This window comes from Molossus molossus, unplaced genomic scaffold, assembly GCF_014108415.1.
Source record: "Molossus molossus isolate mMolMol1 unplaced genomic scaffold, mMolMol1.p scaffold_m16_p_14, whole genome shotgun sequence".
In the NCBI taxonomy this organism is placed as follows: Eukaryota; Metazoa; Chordata; class Mammalia; order Chiroptera; family Molossidae; genus Molossus; species Molossus molossus.
In genome coordinates, this window is record NW_023425349.1 from 71,618,299 (window position 1) to 71,631,733 (window position 13,435).

Genomic DNA, 13,435 nt, shown 5'->3' on the forward strand with positions numbered 1-13,435 from the left:
CAGAATGTAAATTTGGACCTCTTGACTCTTAATTCAATGCTTTCCCTCTGTTATTTCACTTCACCTCTTCACTTCTAGTGTTTTTCCTGAGATATGAAAGTGACAGTGTAACAGTAAATAATTTTGATGATACTGTGTAGGCACTGCTTATATAGACAATAGAGTGATGGCAACACCCCACATTTGTGTTTGTTCTGCAGAACTTGTGAAACAGTGGCAGACAATAAGCTATACAAGTGATCAGGTTGATTGTATGATCAACCCATCTATCATTTTGAATGAAGCATTGTAGTCAACTTATTCTGTAACCTGAATAGCAGGTTTGAGGATAATTGAAATTTTAAGGCATAATCCAGGTGTTTTTTCATATTCTTTTGTACCACATTCTTTCATTTTTGATTAACAGTGCTTCTAAAAAAGAGCAAAGTTGACTGGTTTAAATTGTGGATCCTTCATTTACCTTGACTTTTCTCAAGTTATATGTACTTGAAAGAAGTGGAATGGCTAACAAGCACTGAGAGAGAGGAAGAAAGAAAATAAAACTCTTGAATAATCCATAAATTTAATAATCAATTCTTGAATACATCAAGAGTGAACTATACTTAGCCTTACGACATTGTAAATGCTCAAATTATAATATTTAAAATAGGAAAATAACTATTTTCTATCATACCTAAATTACTATGTACATTATTTAATGCTGTTTATTTTGGAATTTGATTCTATATTTTACAAAAGCATAATTTTACATTTGTTTTCCATTTTAATTCTAGTTTCTACAGTATTATGTTACTCTTGTATACCTAATGTTAATATTTGATGACTATATTTCTATAAGAAACTTAAAAATTTGAGCATAATTGATTGATTCCTTTTAGTTCAGTGTGAGGAAGGGTACAGATGAGCTCATAGTTTTTTTTCAGTGACTCAAGCTGGTACCACATTCTGATCAGCTTTGGGTCTCTCGTAGTGCTTGTCATTTTACCTAGCTTGGTGGTTCTTAACCAGGGCCAATCCACCCCCCCCCCCAACCCCCATGACATTTGGTCATGTCTGGAGCCATTTTTTATTATCATGACTAGGGTGAAAGCTGTTAGCATTCAGAGGGGAGAGGCTGGGAATCTGCTAAGCATCCTGTAGTTCATTCGACAACCCCCATAACAAAGAATTGTCTGGCCCCGAATGTCAGTGCTGCCAAGATTGAGCGACCCTTACATATGGCATCCGCATGATAAAATATACTGAATTAGAAAACGCATCCATTCTGTTACTTAAGCATAAGGAGTTATATATTTTATATGTGTATTTACATAACAATTAACAGTAATTCATAAGAAGAATTTAGCTCTTTGCTTCATTCTGCTTAAAATATTAAAACAATTTTGGCAATTATAATTAATTTCAGATTTCTAATACTCCGTTGAAATAGTATAATATTAGTAATCAAATGTTAATCAACACTAAGATTCAATGTTCTTATTCTGGACTTCCCGTTTCCCTTAGGTTTTCAGTTTCTTGGAATCAATATTGTATGTTTCTTACAATATTTCTACTTGGATCTGACGTAATCAATTTAGTGAGAAAGTTAATTATCCAGATGTCTAAATCAGTAATTAATCTGATAACCCTTGTTCTGCTATATTTTACTTATTCTCATCTTTAGAGTTTAAGTCTCAGATACTACATAGAATTTGCAGAATTCAGTAGCTAGCAAAACAGGATGTCAGCTTCAAGCAGCAAAGCTAGAGCAGTTCCCACCATCCCAGTGATGTAACAGCTGAATTGCAGTCAAGTTTTTTGCCATACGTGCAGCATTTCTAACCATACTTTAAAATTATTATCTCTTATTTCTGTTTACCTGATTTAATTTGGACAAAACTAACTTCTAAAAAGGAGATAGATCCTTAACCTGTTAACCAGGGAATTCCCTTTTTACCGTATGCAACATTTGACGTATTTATACGTCTTGCTCGGTTAACAGGTCTAGGGGGTGAGAAGTAGGAAGAGGTAGGGGATGATTTATAAGGAAGAGTATTAAAAAGCACTTCAGCACTATCATCACCCCAAAATTATGTGGTAACTTGTTGGGTTTTCTTTTTAAATAGTCATGAATGCTGCCACTAGCTGGAGGATTAATGGATGATTATATCTGATGCTCCTCATTTCAGTATTGTGCTTGTCTGAAGAAAAACCGATAGATAAAATAATCACAGTTGCTGTTCTGTTCTTTTTACTCATATTTACTTGAATATGACCTACTGGACTCTTGTTTGTTTTTTCTTTTTGGTACATGCCCTTAGTGGGAACTGAACCCAGGATTCTCTGGTCCGCAGGCCAACGCTCCAACCACTGAGCCAAACTGGCCAGGGCAGACCTACTGAACTCAATCTACAAAGTAGGGTTGATGCGACATACCCGAGACACTTTTAGATTTGTTATATTTGTTATTTAATATCTATCTGTGGCAACCATAGTAGAAACAAACTCTATATAGGTTTAAATGCCAAAGAGTTTGGAATTTGGAAATGTGATTTTTATATAATTTTTGAGTTATGGCATAAAAAATTTCTTGGAGTTATCCCTTATAATGACAGTAATCTAATCAGTCAGAAATAGCCTGTGCAAAGATTCCAAAATGGTGGTGGAGTGAATGGAAGCTACACAGACCATCTCCCAGGACCAAACTGGAATTACAACTAAAATAAAGACAAATTGTTGGGGAAAAGCAACAGAAAAGCAGCTGTCCATATAACCAGGGACAGAAAAAGGACACTAAATCAAGCCTGGTTGAAACTGTGGAGGAGAGAGAGAGAGAGAGAGAGAGAGAGAGAGAGAGAGAGAGAGAGAGAGAGAGAGAGAAAGAGTGCACGCGCATGCGCGCGAGCTGGAAACCCACGGAGAGCAGCTATTTTAGCTGTGAGCAGCTCCCTCAGGGTTAAAATCCCAAGCCAGCTCCACAGTGTAGAGGGCTGGAACAGAGCACTAAATTAGCTACAACCACTCACCTTGGGCTCAGGCAGAGGGAGGGCAGACTGGACAAAACTATGTGGAGAGACTTGGAATTTAGAGGGCACTGGGAGTTTTTTGCTGAATTACTCCTTCATAGGACAGTAGCCATCTTACTTAAAGAGCCCCAGAGCCCTGGGGAGAAGCAACAGCCTCTCCCTCAGAAATTTAACACCACCCAGCTAGGCCAAAGAAATGCAAATTGAGGCTTATTAACAGTCAGTAAGCATCTGCCCCACACTCTGGAAATCCTCTTACACTGAACACCTGGGGTATTTTTTTTTTCATTCATTTGAAGGCTACAACCCAAGGCTCATCAAGTAACTGAGACTAATAGCCTCCAGGCAAAAAGCTAGAGGATAACTGAACCTTTCCTGGCTTGCAAATCTACCCAGAAAAGTAAGACTTGACACTCATCCAAAGCCAGTAGAGGGAGCCACAACCAGCAGAACACCAACAGCCACAGGGAAAATTTGGCAGGCTCCAAAACCCACTTAGACATCCAAAATGGTGAAACAAAGAAACAAATCCCAAATGAAAGAACAAGATAATCTGATAGAAGATGAAATAAATGAAAGGGAATTGAGCAAGATATCAGAGGGAGAGTTCAGAGTAATAATCATAAGGAAACTCAACAGGATGAGTAGAGATATAGAAGCATTGAAAACTAACCAGCCCTGGCCGGTTTGGCTCAGCGGTTGGAGCGTTGGCCTGTAGACCAGAGAGCCCCAGGTTTGGTTCCTGCTAGGGACATGTACCAAATAAATAAATAAATAAATAAAAGTAAAAAAAAAAAAATTGAAAACCAACCAATTGAAAATGAAGAATGACATAGCAGAAATAAAGATCACATTGGAAGGGATAACCAGCAGAGTAGAGGAGGCTGAGGATTGGATCAGTGAATTAGAAGACAGGGTAGAAAAAATTGCCCAATCACAGAACCAAAAAGAAAAAAACAATTAAACAGGAAGACAGCCTAAGAGAACTGTGGGACAACATGAAAGGTAACAATATCCACATCACAGGAAATCTAGAAGAAGAAGAAAATGAGCAAGAGTTAGAGAACATATTCAAAGAAATAGTGACAGAAAACTTCCCTAACTTGGTGAAGGAAAAAGGCATACAAGTACAAGAAGCACAGAGAACTCCAAGTAAGAAGAACCCAAAGAGGTGATACCAAGACACATAGTAATTAAAGACAGAGAATCCTAAAGGCAGTAAGAGAAAAGCAACAGGTTACCTACAAAGGAACCCACATAAGGCTATCAGCTGGCTTCTCAACAGAAATAGCCTGTGCTTTAGAAAAACACGTTGCCAGCTGGTAAACTTATTGAGTGATAGATTAGATGAGGTTGAGGAGATAATAAAGATGTTGTTATAATACCCGGAAACTGTGTATTAGTGTTAGACAAGTGTTTAAGATGAGGGTTTCAGTGTCATGGATGTGACATACTTCTCTGTTTAAGAGGGAAAACAAAAATCAGAAAACTTTCTAACTCCTAACAACCTCCCTCTTCCGTGGTGGTTTACTTGTGGTGGTTCTCAACCCTAGCAACACATTAGAATTACTAGAAGAGTTTTTAACAATTATTAATGCCTGGACTCCACTCCTAGCAACCTCCATATAATTGAGACCTGGACACTGGTATTTTTTATTTTTTTTATTTATTTTTTTTTTATTTTATGAATTTTTATTTATTTTTTTGTTACAGATATTTTACCTTTTTACCCCATTGGCACCCCCCACCCCACCCCCTCCACCCTGTCCCCAGCTTAGTTGTCCATGCCCATTGGTCATGCATACATGCATATAAGTTCTGTGGTTTATCTCTTCCCACCCCCCCACCCCCCATCCCCTCTTCTGAGGGATGTCAGTCTGTGCCCTACTTCCATGTGTCTGGGTCTACTGTATTCCTCAGACTGTTATGTTCATTATATTCCGTATATAAGTGAGATCATGTGGTATTTGTCTTTTTCTGCTTGGCTTCTTTCACTTAGGATAATACTTTCCAGGTCCCTCCATGTCGTCTCAAAGGATAAGAGATCTTTCTTTCTTACCGCTGCATAGTACTCCATTGTGTATATGTACCACAGCTTTTTGATCCATTCGTCTACTGGTGGACACTTGGGCTGTTTCCAGATCTTAGCTATTGTAAATAGTGCTGCTATGAACATGGGGGTACATATATTCTTCCTGATTGGTGTTTCAGGCTTCTTAGGGTATATTCCCAGCAGTGGGATCACTGGGTCAAATGGAAGTTCAATTTTTAATTTTTTGAGGTAGCACCATATTGTTTTCCATAGCGGCTGCACCAGTCTGCATTCCCACCAGCAGTGTATTAGAGTTCCCTTTTCTCCACACCCTCGCCAACACTTGTTGTTTGATGATTTGTTGATGGCGGCCATTCTGACAGGTGTGAGGTGATACCTCATTGTTGTTTTAATTTGCATCTCTCGGATGATTAGTGATGTTGAGCATTTCTTCATATGTCTCTTGGCCATTTGTATGTCCTGTTTGGAGAGGTGTCTATTCAGCTCCTCTGCCCATTTTTTAATTGGGTTCTTTGTCTTCCTTTTGTGGAGTTGTGTGAGCTCTCTGTATATATTGGAAATTAACCCCTTATCTGATACATCATTGGCAATGATGTTCTCCCATACAGTGGGTTGCCTTTCCATTTTGATGATCGTTTCTTTTGCTGTGCAGAAGCTTTTTAGTTTGATGTAGTCCCATGTGTTCATTTTCTCCTTTATTTCTGTTGCCTTAGGTGATGTATCAGTGAAAATTCTGCTCCGTATGATGTCCGAAATTTTGTTGCCTACATTTTCTTCTAGAATTTTTATGGATTCACGGGTCACATTTAAGTCTTTTATCCATTTTGAGTTTATTTTTGTGTATGGTGTAAGTTGATGGTCGAGTTTCATTTTTTTGCATGTAGCTGTCCAATTTTCCCAAGACCATTTATTAAAGAGGCTGTCTTTACTCCACTGTATGCTCTTGCCACCTTTGTCAAATATTAATTGAGCGTATTGCCTTGGGTCCATTTCTGGGTTTTCAGTTCTGTTCCACTGGTCTATATGCCTGTTCTTGTGCCAGTACCAGGCTGTTTTGGTTACAGTCGCTTTGTAGTATAACCTGATATCTGGTAATGTGATCCCTCCAACTTTGTTCTTCTTTTTCAAGATTGCTGTGGCTATTCGGGGTCTTTTTTGGTTCCATATGAACTTTTGAAGTATTTGTTCTAGTTCTATGAAATATGTCGTTGGTATTTTGATGGGGATTGCATTGAATCTATAGATTGCTTTGGGTAGTATGGACATTTTAATTATGTTAATTCTTCCAATCCATGAACAGGGTATGTTCTTCCACTTTTTTATATCTTCCTCTATTTCTTTTTTCAATGACCTGTAGTTTTCTGCAAATAGGTCCTTTACTTCTTTGGTTAAGTTTATTCCTAGGTATCGTAATTTTTTTGGAGCGATGGTAAATGGGATTGTTTTTTCAGTTTCTCTTTCTGTGAGTTCATCATTGATGTACAAGAATGCCGTCGATTTCTTGACGTTAATTTTGTATCCTGCTACTTTGCCAAATTCATTTATTAAGTCTAATAGATTTTTGATGGAGTCTTTAGGGTTTTCTATGTACAATATCATGTCATCTGCAAATAATGACAGTTTCACTTCCTCCTTTCCAATTTGGATCCCTTTTATTTTTTCTTCATGTCTGATTGCTGTGGCTAAGACTTCCAGTACAATGTTAAACAAGAGTGGCGAAAGTGGACATCCCTGTCTTGTTCCTGTTCTTAATGGAAATGTTTTTAGTTTCTGTCCATTGAGTATGATGTTGGCTGTAGGTCTTTCATATATGGCCTTTATTATGTCGAGATATGATCCCTCTATTCCTACATTGCTGAGCGTTTTTATCAGAAATGGATGCTGGATTTTGTCGAATGCTTTTTCAGCATCTATTGATATGATCATGTGGTTTTTGTTCTTCATTTTGTTTATGTGGTGTATCATGTTTATTGATTTGCGAATATTGTACCAGCCTTGCATCCCTGGGATGAATCCCACTTGGTCATGGTGAATAATTTTTTTGATGTATTTCTGGATCCGATTTGCTAGTATTTTGTTCAGGATTTTGGCATCTATGTTCATCAGGGATATTGGCCTGTAGTTTTCTTTCTTCGTAGTGTCTTTTTCTGGTTTTGGAATTAGAATTATGCTGGCCTCATAGAACGTGTTTGGAAGTCTTCCTTCTTCTTGAATTTTTTGAAATAGTTTGAGGAGAATGGGTGTTAGTTCTTTTTTGAATGTTCGGTAAAACTCCCCCGTGAAACCATCTGGGCCTGGGCTTTTGTTTGCTGGGAGAGTCTTGATTACCTCTTCAATTTCCTTAGTTGTTATTGGTCTGTTCAAGTTTTCTATCTCTTCCGGGAATAGTTTTGGGAGACTGTGTGTTTCTAGAAATTTGTCCATTTCGCTGAGATTGTCGAATTTGTTGCCATATAGTTGTTCATAGTAGTTGTTAACGATCTTTTGTATTTCCGTGGTGTTGGTTGTTACTTCTCCTCTTTCATTTCTGATTTTGTGTATTTGGGTTCTCTCTCTTTGTTTCTTGGTGAGTCTAGCTAAGGGTCCATCAATCTTGTTTATCTTTTCGAAAAACCAGCTCTTTGTTTCATTGATCCTTTGAATTGTTTTTTTGGTCTCTATGTCATTTATTTCTGCTCTGATCTTTACTATTTCCTTCCTTCTACTTGCTCTGGGGTTTTCTTTTTGTTTGCTTTCTAATTCTTTAAGTTGTGAGGTTAGACAGTCAATTAGAAATTTTTCTTGTTTTTTGAGGTAGGCCTGTAGTGCTATGAACTTCCCTCTCAGAACTGCTTTCGCTGCATCCCATAGATTTTGTGTTGTTGTGTGTTCATTTTCATTGGTTTCCAGGAAGTTTTTGATTTCTTCCTTGATCTCCTCGGTGACCCATTCATTGTTTAATAACATGCTATTTAGCCTCCATGTGTTGAAATGTCTTTGCATGTTCTTGTTGCAGTTGATTTCTAGTTTCATGCCATTGTGATCTGAGAAGATGCTTGATATGATTTCAATCTTCTTGAACTTGTAGAGATTTAGTTTGTGTCCTATCATGTGGTCTATCTTTGAGAATGTCCCATGTGCACTTGAGAAGAATGTGTATTCTGTAGTTTTGGGGTGTAATTCTCTGTAGATATCTATTAAATCCATTTGGTCTAGTGCTTCATTTAGAGTCTCTGTTTCCTTGCTAATTTTTTGCCTAGAGGATCTATCCAGTGCTGTCAACGGGGTGTTGAAGTCCCCAGCTATGATTGTATTGTTGTCGATTTCTCCTTGGAAGTCCTCCAGAAGATTTTTAATATATTTTGGTGCTCCTATATTGGGTGCATATATGTTTATCAAGGTTATATCTTCCTGTTGGATAGATCCTTTCAATATTATGTAGTGGCCGTCTTTGTCTCTAGTTATGGTCTTCATTTTGAAATCTATTTTATCAGATATGAGAATTGCTACCCCAGCTTTTTTTTGCTTTCCATTTGCTTGGAAAATTTTTTTCCATCCCTTCACTTTCAACCTATGTGAGTCTTTTGTTGAGAGATGGGTCTCTTGTAAACAACATATAGATGAGTCATGCTTTCTTATCCAATCAGCTACTCTGTGTCTCTTTATGGGAGCATTCAGTCCATTTACGTTTAAGGTGATTATTGATATGTACTTATTTATTGCCATTTTTGTTTAGTGTGGTTCTATTTTTGTTCCCATTTCTACTGCTAATTACAGCAGTCCTTTTAACATTTCTTGCAGTGCTGGTTTGGTGCTAATGTATTCCCTTAGCTTTTTTTTGTCTGGGAAGCTCTTTATTTGATCTTCTATTTTGAATGATAGCCTTGCTGGGTAGAGTAGTCTTGGATTCAGATTCTTGTTTTTCATGACTTTGATTACTTCATGCCATTCCCTTCTGGCCTGTAGTGTTTCTTGTGAGAAGTCAGCTGAGAGCCTTATGGGGTTCCCTTTGTAGGTAACCTGTTGCTTATCTCTTGCTGCTTTTAGGATTCTCTCTTTGTCTTTAATTTGTGGCATTTTAATTACTATGTGTCTTGGTGTGGGCCTGTTTGGGTTCTTCTTACTTGGGACTCTCTGTGCTTCTTGAACTTGAATGCCTTCTTCCTCCACCAAATTAGGGAAGTTTTCTCTCACTATTTTTTTGAATATATTCTCTATCCCTTGCTCCTTTTCTTCTTCTTCGGGGACTCCTATGATGCGAATATTATTACGTTTCCAGTTGTCCCATAGTTCTCTTAAGCTGTCTTCCTGTTTTTTAATAGTTTTTTCCTTTTGTTTTTCTGATTGGTTGATTTTTTCTACCCTGTCTTCTAATTCGCTGATCCGGTCCTCAGCTTCCCCTACTCTGCTTTTTAAACCTTCCAATGTGTTTTTCATTTCGGATATGTCATTTTTTATCTCTTCTTGTTGGTTTTTAATTTCCATTTGGCTTATTTTCAGTGTCTCTATGTCCTTACTCATGCTGTTCAGCTTCCTCAAGATCATGGCTCTGAATTCTAGCTCTGTTAACATGCCTAATTGCTCCACATTGATCTCATCTTCGGTGGAGGTGGTTTGCTCTTTCATTTGGCTTCTGTTTCTGTGTTTCACCATTTTAGCTATCACTCTGGGCTTTGGAGCCTGTCAAGTTCTCCCTGTGGGTGTTGGTGTTCTGCTGTTTGTGGCTCCCTCTCCTGTGTTTAGATGAGCGAGGGAGGACCCGCGTTGATCACCACTGTCAGGTCTTACTTTCCTGGTTAAAGTTGCCAGCCCAGGAAACGTACTGTTATCCTCTAGCTTTTTGCCTGGAAGCTAGCAGTCTAGGTTAATTGATGAGTTTTGGGTTGTCAGTTGATTGAAAAACTCCCTCTGGTGCTCAGCCAAGGGGCTTTCACGAGGGTGGGGCAGATGCTGGTCCTTAGTGAGCCTCAATTAACACTTCAATGGCCCACAGGGTGGGGTTGGATCTCCGAGGGAGGGGCTGCTGCCTCTCTCAGAGCCCTGGGAAGAAGCAATGTGGCCACCGTCCTGAGTGGCTGCACTCAGCTAAAGCTCCGAGAGCCCTCCAAACCCCGAGTGTCCCGACACAGTTCCAGTCCAGTCTGCCCTCCCTCTGCCGGAGCCCAAGGTGAGTGGCTGTGGCTGTTTTAGCCTCAGTCCCGGCTGCGCTGTGGGGCCGCCTGGGAGTGTAACCCGCGGGTGCCGCTTATAGCTAAGGCCGCTGTCGAGCTGCCGACCGTGCGCTCCCAGCCCCGTCTCGCGCCTTCGCAAGCCTACCGGGATGGAGTCAGTGTCCCTCGTTGTATGGTCCTCGCAAGCTGCTTTCCTGTTGGTTTTTCCCGTCGATTTGTCTGTGTTATAGTTGTAATTCCAGTTTGGTTCTGGGAGACGGTCTGTGTAGCTCCGTTCACTCCGCCGCCATTTTTTCAGTCCCGACACTGGTATTTTTTAAAGAGCTCCGCAGATGACTCTAATCTGCAGCCAGAGTTAAGAACCACTGCTTTATGGCAATGTAGCAGAACTGTCTGGAGGGCTACTAGGTCTGGGATGGAGCCTGAGGATTTATTTACATTTCTAACAAGTTCCCAGGTGATGCTAATATTGCTGGTAAGGTGATCACACTTAACAAAAAAATCATTTTGATGTACTAGTCTGCTTTTTTTTGGTGTTAAATCATTACTGGTGATATATTGTTGGGTTAAAAATTAAGGTGAAAGAATAGCATTATATGTTTGATTCCTTCTATGTTAAAAAGATAGATGCTTCTGTATTTTCTAATTTATAATGAGTATTTACATCCATAATAACTAAAAACATTGTATAGTGCTTCATAGTTTAAGGATCTAATTAATTTACAGTTTCTAGTAGACTTTTTAAACTATTTAAAGTAACGCATTTGTGTTTTTTTCCTTCTCTTTTTCTTCTTTAAGATTACTTCAGATTTCAGATCTTATGTTTTATATAGTGTTTTTAGGTATCTTAATGGACATACCCCACATAAAAAGATCCATCCCCATTCAAGAGAAATTTCAAGCATTTTCAGTTTATATAGTTTGTTGTTTGAGATGGGAGAAATATTTTCTCTTTCCTCTTCTTAAATATGGTGGGGGAACCCCGAGCCGTACACTGAGAAGAATGGTGGGGTACGTGGGAACAGAGAAGAGATGGTACTTGCAGGTTGGGGAAATGTTAGAGGAAATGGAACCTTCCAGGTTTGACAGAGAGTAGCAGGAGGGTAGCACCAGGAATGAAAGCATCAGAGATGGAGACAAGACAGCCGCTGGATTCAGGAGCTTGGTTGGTCACAGAGCAGAGTCCGTTCTCAGATTGGGGTCTCTAAGCCTTGGGGTTCATTCTCTTTTCTGCAAAGCAGCTTAAAGGAAAAAAATGTCAGTGCTAATGAACCAACTGTGCAACAAATGTAGCGAATAGTAGTTTTGGGACAAGTATGAATTCTGCAGAAAGTCTCTAGAATGGCATTGGCTTTGTTTCTTTGTTTCTTTCTTTTTTGCTGCTATATTTGACTATTGAGAATGTGTAGTCCTGAAATGACAGTTTCCAATGTGACTTTCTGTGTTTTTCAGACATCATCCTCAGCCTTTGATCACTGTGCTTGAACACAGACCTGATTGCTGGCCAGTACTTTTGCAGCAGCTGACAGCATTTTTCCTGCAGTGCCCTGAAAGGTAATGTGAAATTAAATAAGTGAGGGCGAAGGAATGGTATATGCTAATTTTAGAGCTTGGCTTTTCCTTTTTAAGCTGCTTTGACTACAGTGTTTTCTCCGGAAAAGAAATGTCTTCAAGCATATATAGTCTTATATTTTCTTTTTAAGGGTAAGGGTATAAAAACCTACCAGATTTGCTTGTTCAACTATTAAATATGAGAAAAGCTATTATTAAAGAAGTTAAGCATTGGTTAGTTAGGAAAGTTGATTAGAAATATTCAGTAAACTACTATGCAATATGTTTATTTAAAAATTTTTTTAATGATAAATCATTTTATTAGTTGTGTTAAACAGTTAATATAAAGCAAAATAACATAAATCAATTAGTTGTTCTTAGCAATAATATAAAACAGGGCATAAAGCCTTGATACTCCGTACACAATACATTTTGAAGACAGCTTTTCCCCCCTGGACATTGATTAGTGAGTGAAACTCTCCCTGTTAGAAACCTGCCAATTGGGAGCAAGTGATAGTGCCAGCTGGGACCAGATAGCAACCATATGTGCCGTTAGTTCAGCTTCACCAAGGCCTCTTGGTGATCTCAAAGGCACCCCCTTTCTTCCATCTTTACCGCCATGCCACCAGCGTAGGTCACCATCTCCTGGCTTTTGCTACCTGTTCCTAACTGACATCTCTACATCTAATTTCATATTGCTCAAATCTATCCTCTACACACCCATCAGGGTGATAAAACAAGAGAGTAGATCTTATTGCATCACTTCTTGGTTTAAATCACGACAATTGTGTTTTTCAAACCGCACTTGCAATGCATGGGCTAAGTACAGGAACACTCTCCCCAACCCCCTTCAGGTCTATTTTTATAGAACTTACATGTTGCCATCTGATGGGAGCTTTCTATTGAAAAAAAGTTTGGTTTCTGAAATACTTGTAAAATCCCCAGGCTACAGGATAAAATTTGTATATTATGCTAGGCTCTGTGTATGATATAGTTTCTACCTGTTTTACCAATTTTGTCTTCTCTTATCTTCATCTCACATTGATGAATTATGTATTCAGCAATACACCGACTTCCACCGGTGGAGCAGGGCTGTTCCCTTGCCTCTGTGCTTTTGTTTCCTAGCACCCACCTCACTCCCTCACATCTTGCCCCGACCCTTTCCTCATTTCTCTATTTCAAGTCGTAGTTTAGACCTTCTCTCTCCTAGGAAGTTGTTGCTTACTAATGGCTGGGTTAGGTATCTCTTTTATATGCTCCATAATTTCACTTGTGATTTCTAACGTTATTATACTTACCACATTGTCCTATAATTACTCTCCTCTATTAACTGTGAAACCTTCCTGAGAGCAAGAGTAAGAACATCTTATTATTCTTTGTATTAATAATACTTGGCATATTTCTAGGTGCTCAATAAATGTTGGATTTATACACATGAGGCCCACAGATTGGTGAGGCCCGGGCAGCAGGTTGTAGAGTGCCTCCTGATATGTAATAGATACTTAGGACCATCATGCGAGGTCTTGATAGGATATCATTGTCCAAGGTAATCAATCCAATGCCTAAGTTACATTCACCACACCAACTATATTCATGTTTTTTTGCTTTTGAAGTTCTTATAGTGTCCTATAGATACAGTTTCTTAGAATACCATTTGAGTCCATAAATTCAATTTT

General features: G+C 38.8%; 1 protein-coding gene across 1 annotated transcript in view; it reads left to right on the forward strand.

Annotated features, from left to right (window-relative positions):
- FOCAD (focadhesin) overlaps positions 1-13,435 on the forward strand; it is a 300,263-nt gene that overhangs the window by 59,378 nt on the left and 227,450 nt on the right. The window contains 1 exon segment of the mRNA XM_036260660.1: positions 11,661-11,762. Within this exon segment, the coding sequence (XP_036116553.1) occupies positions 11,661-11,762 (102 nt within the window).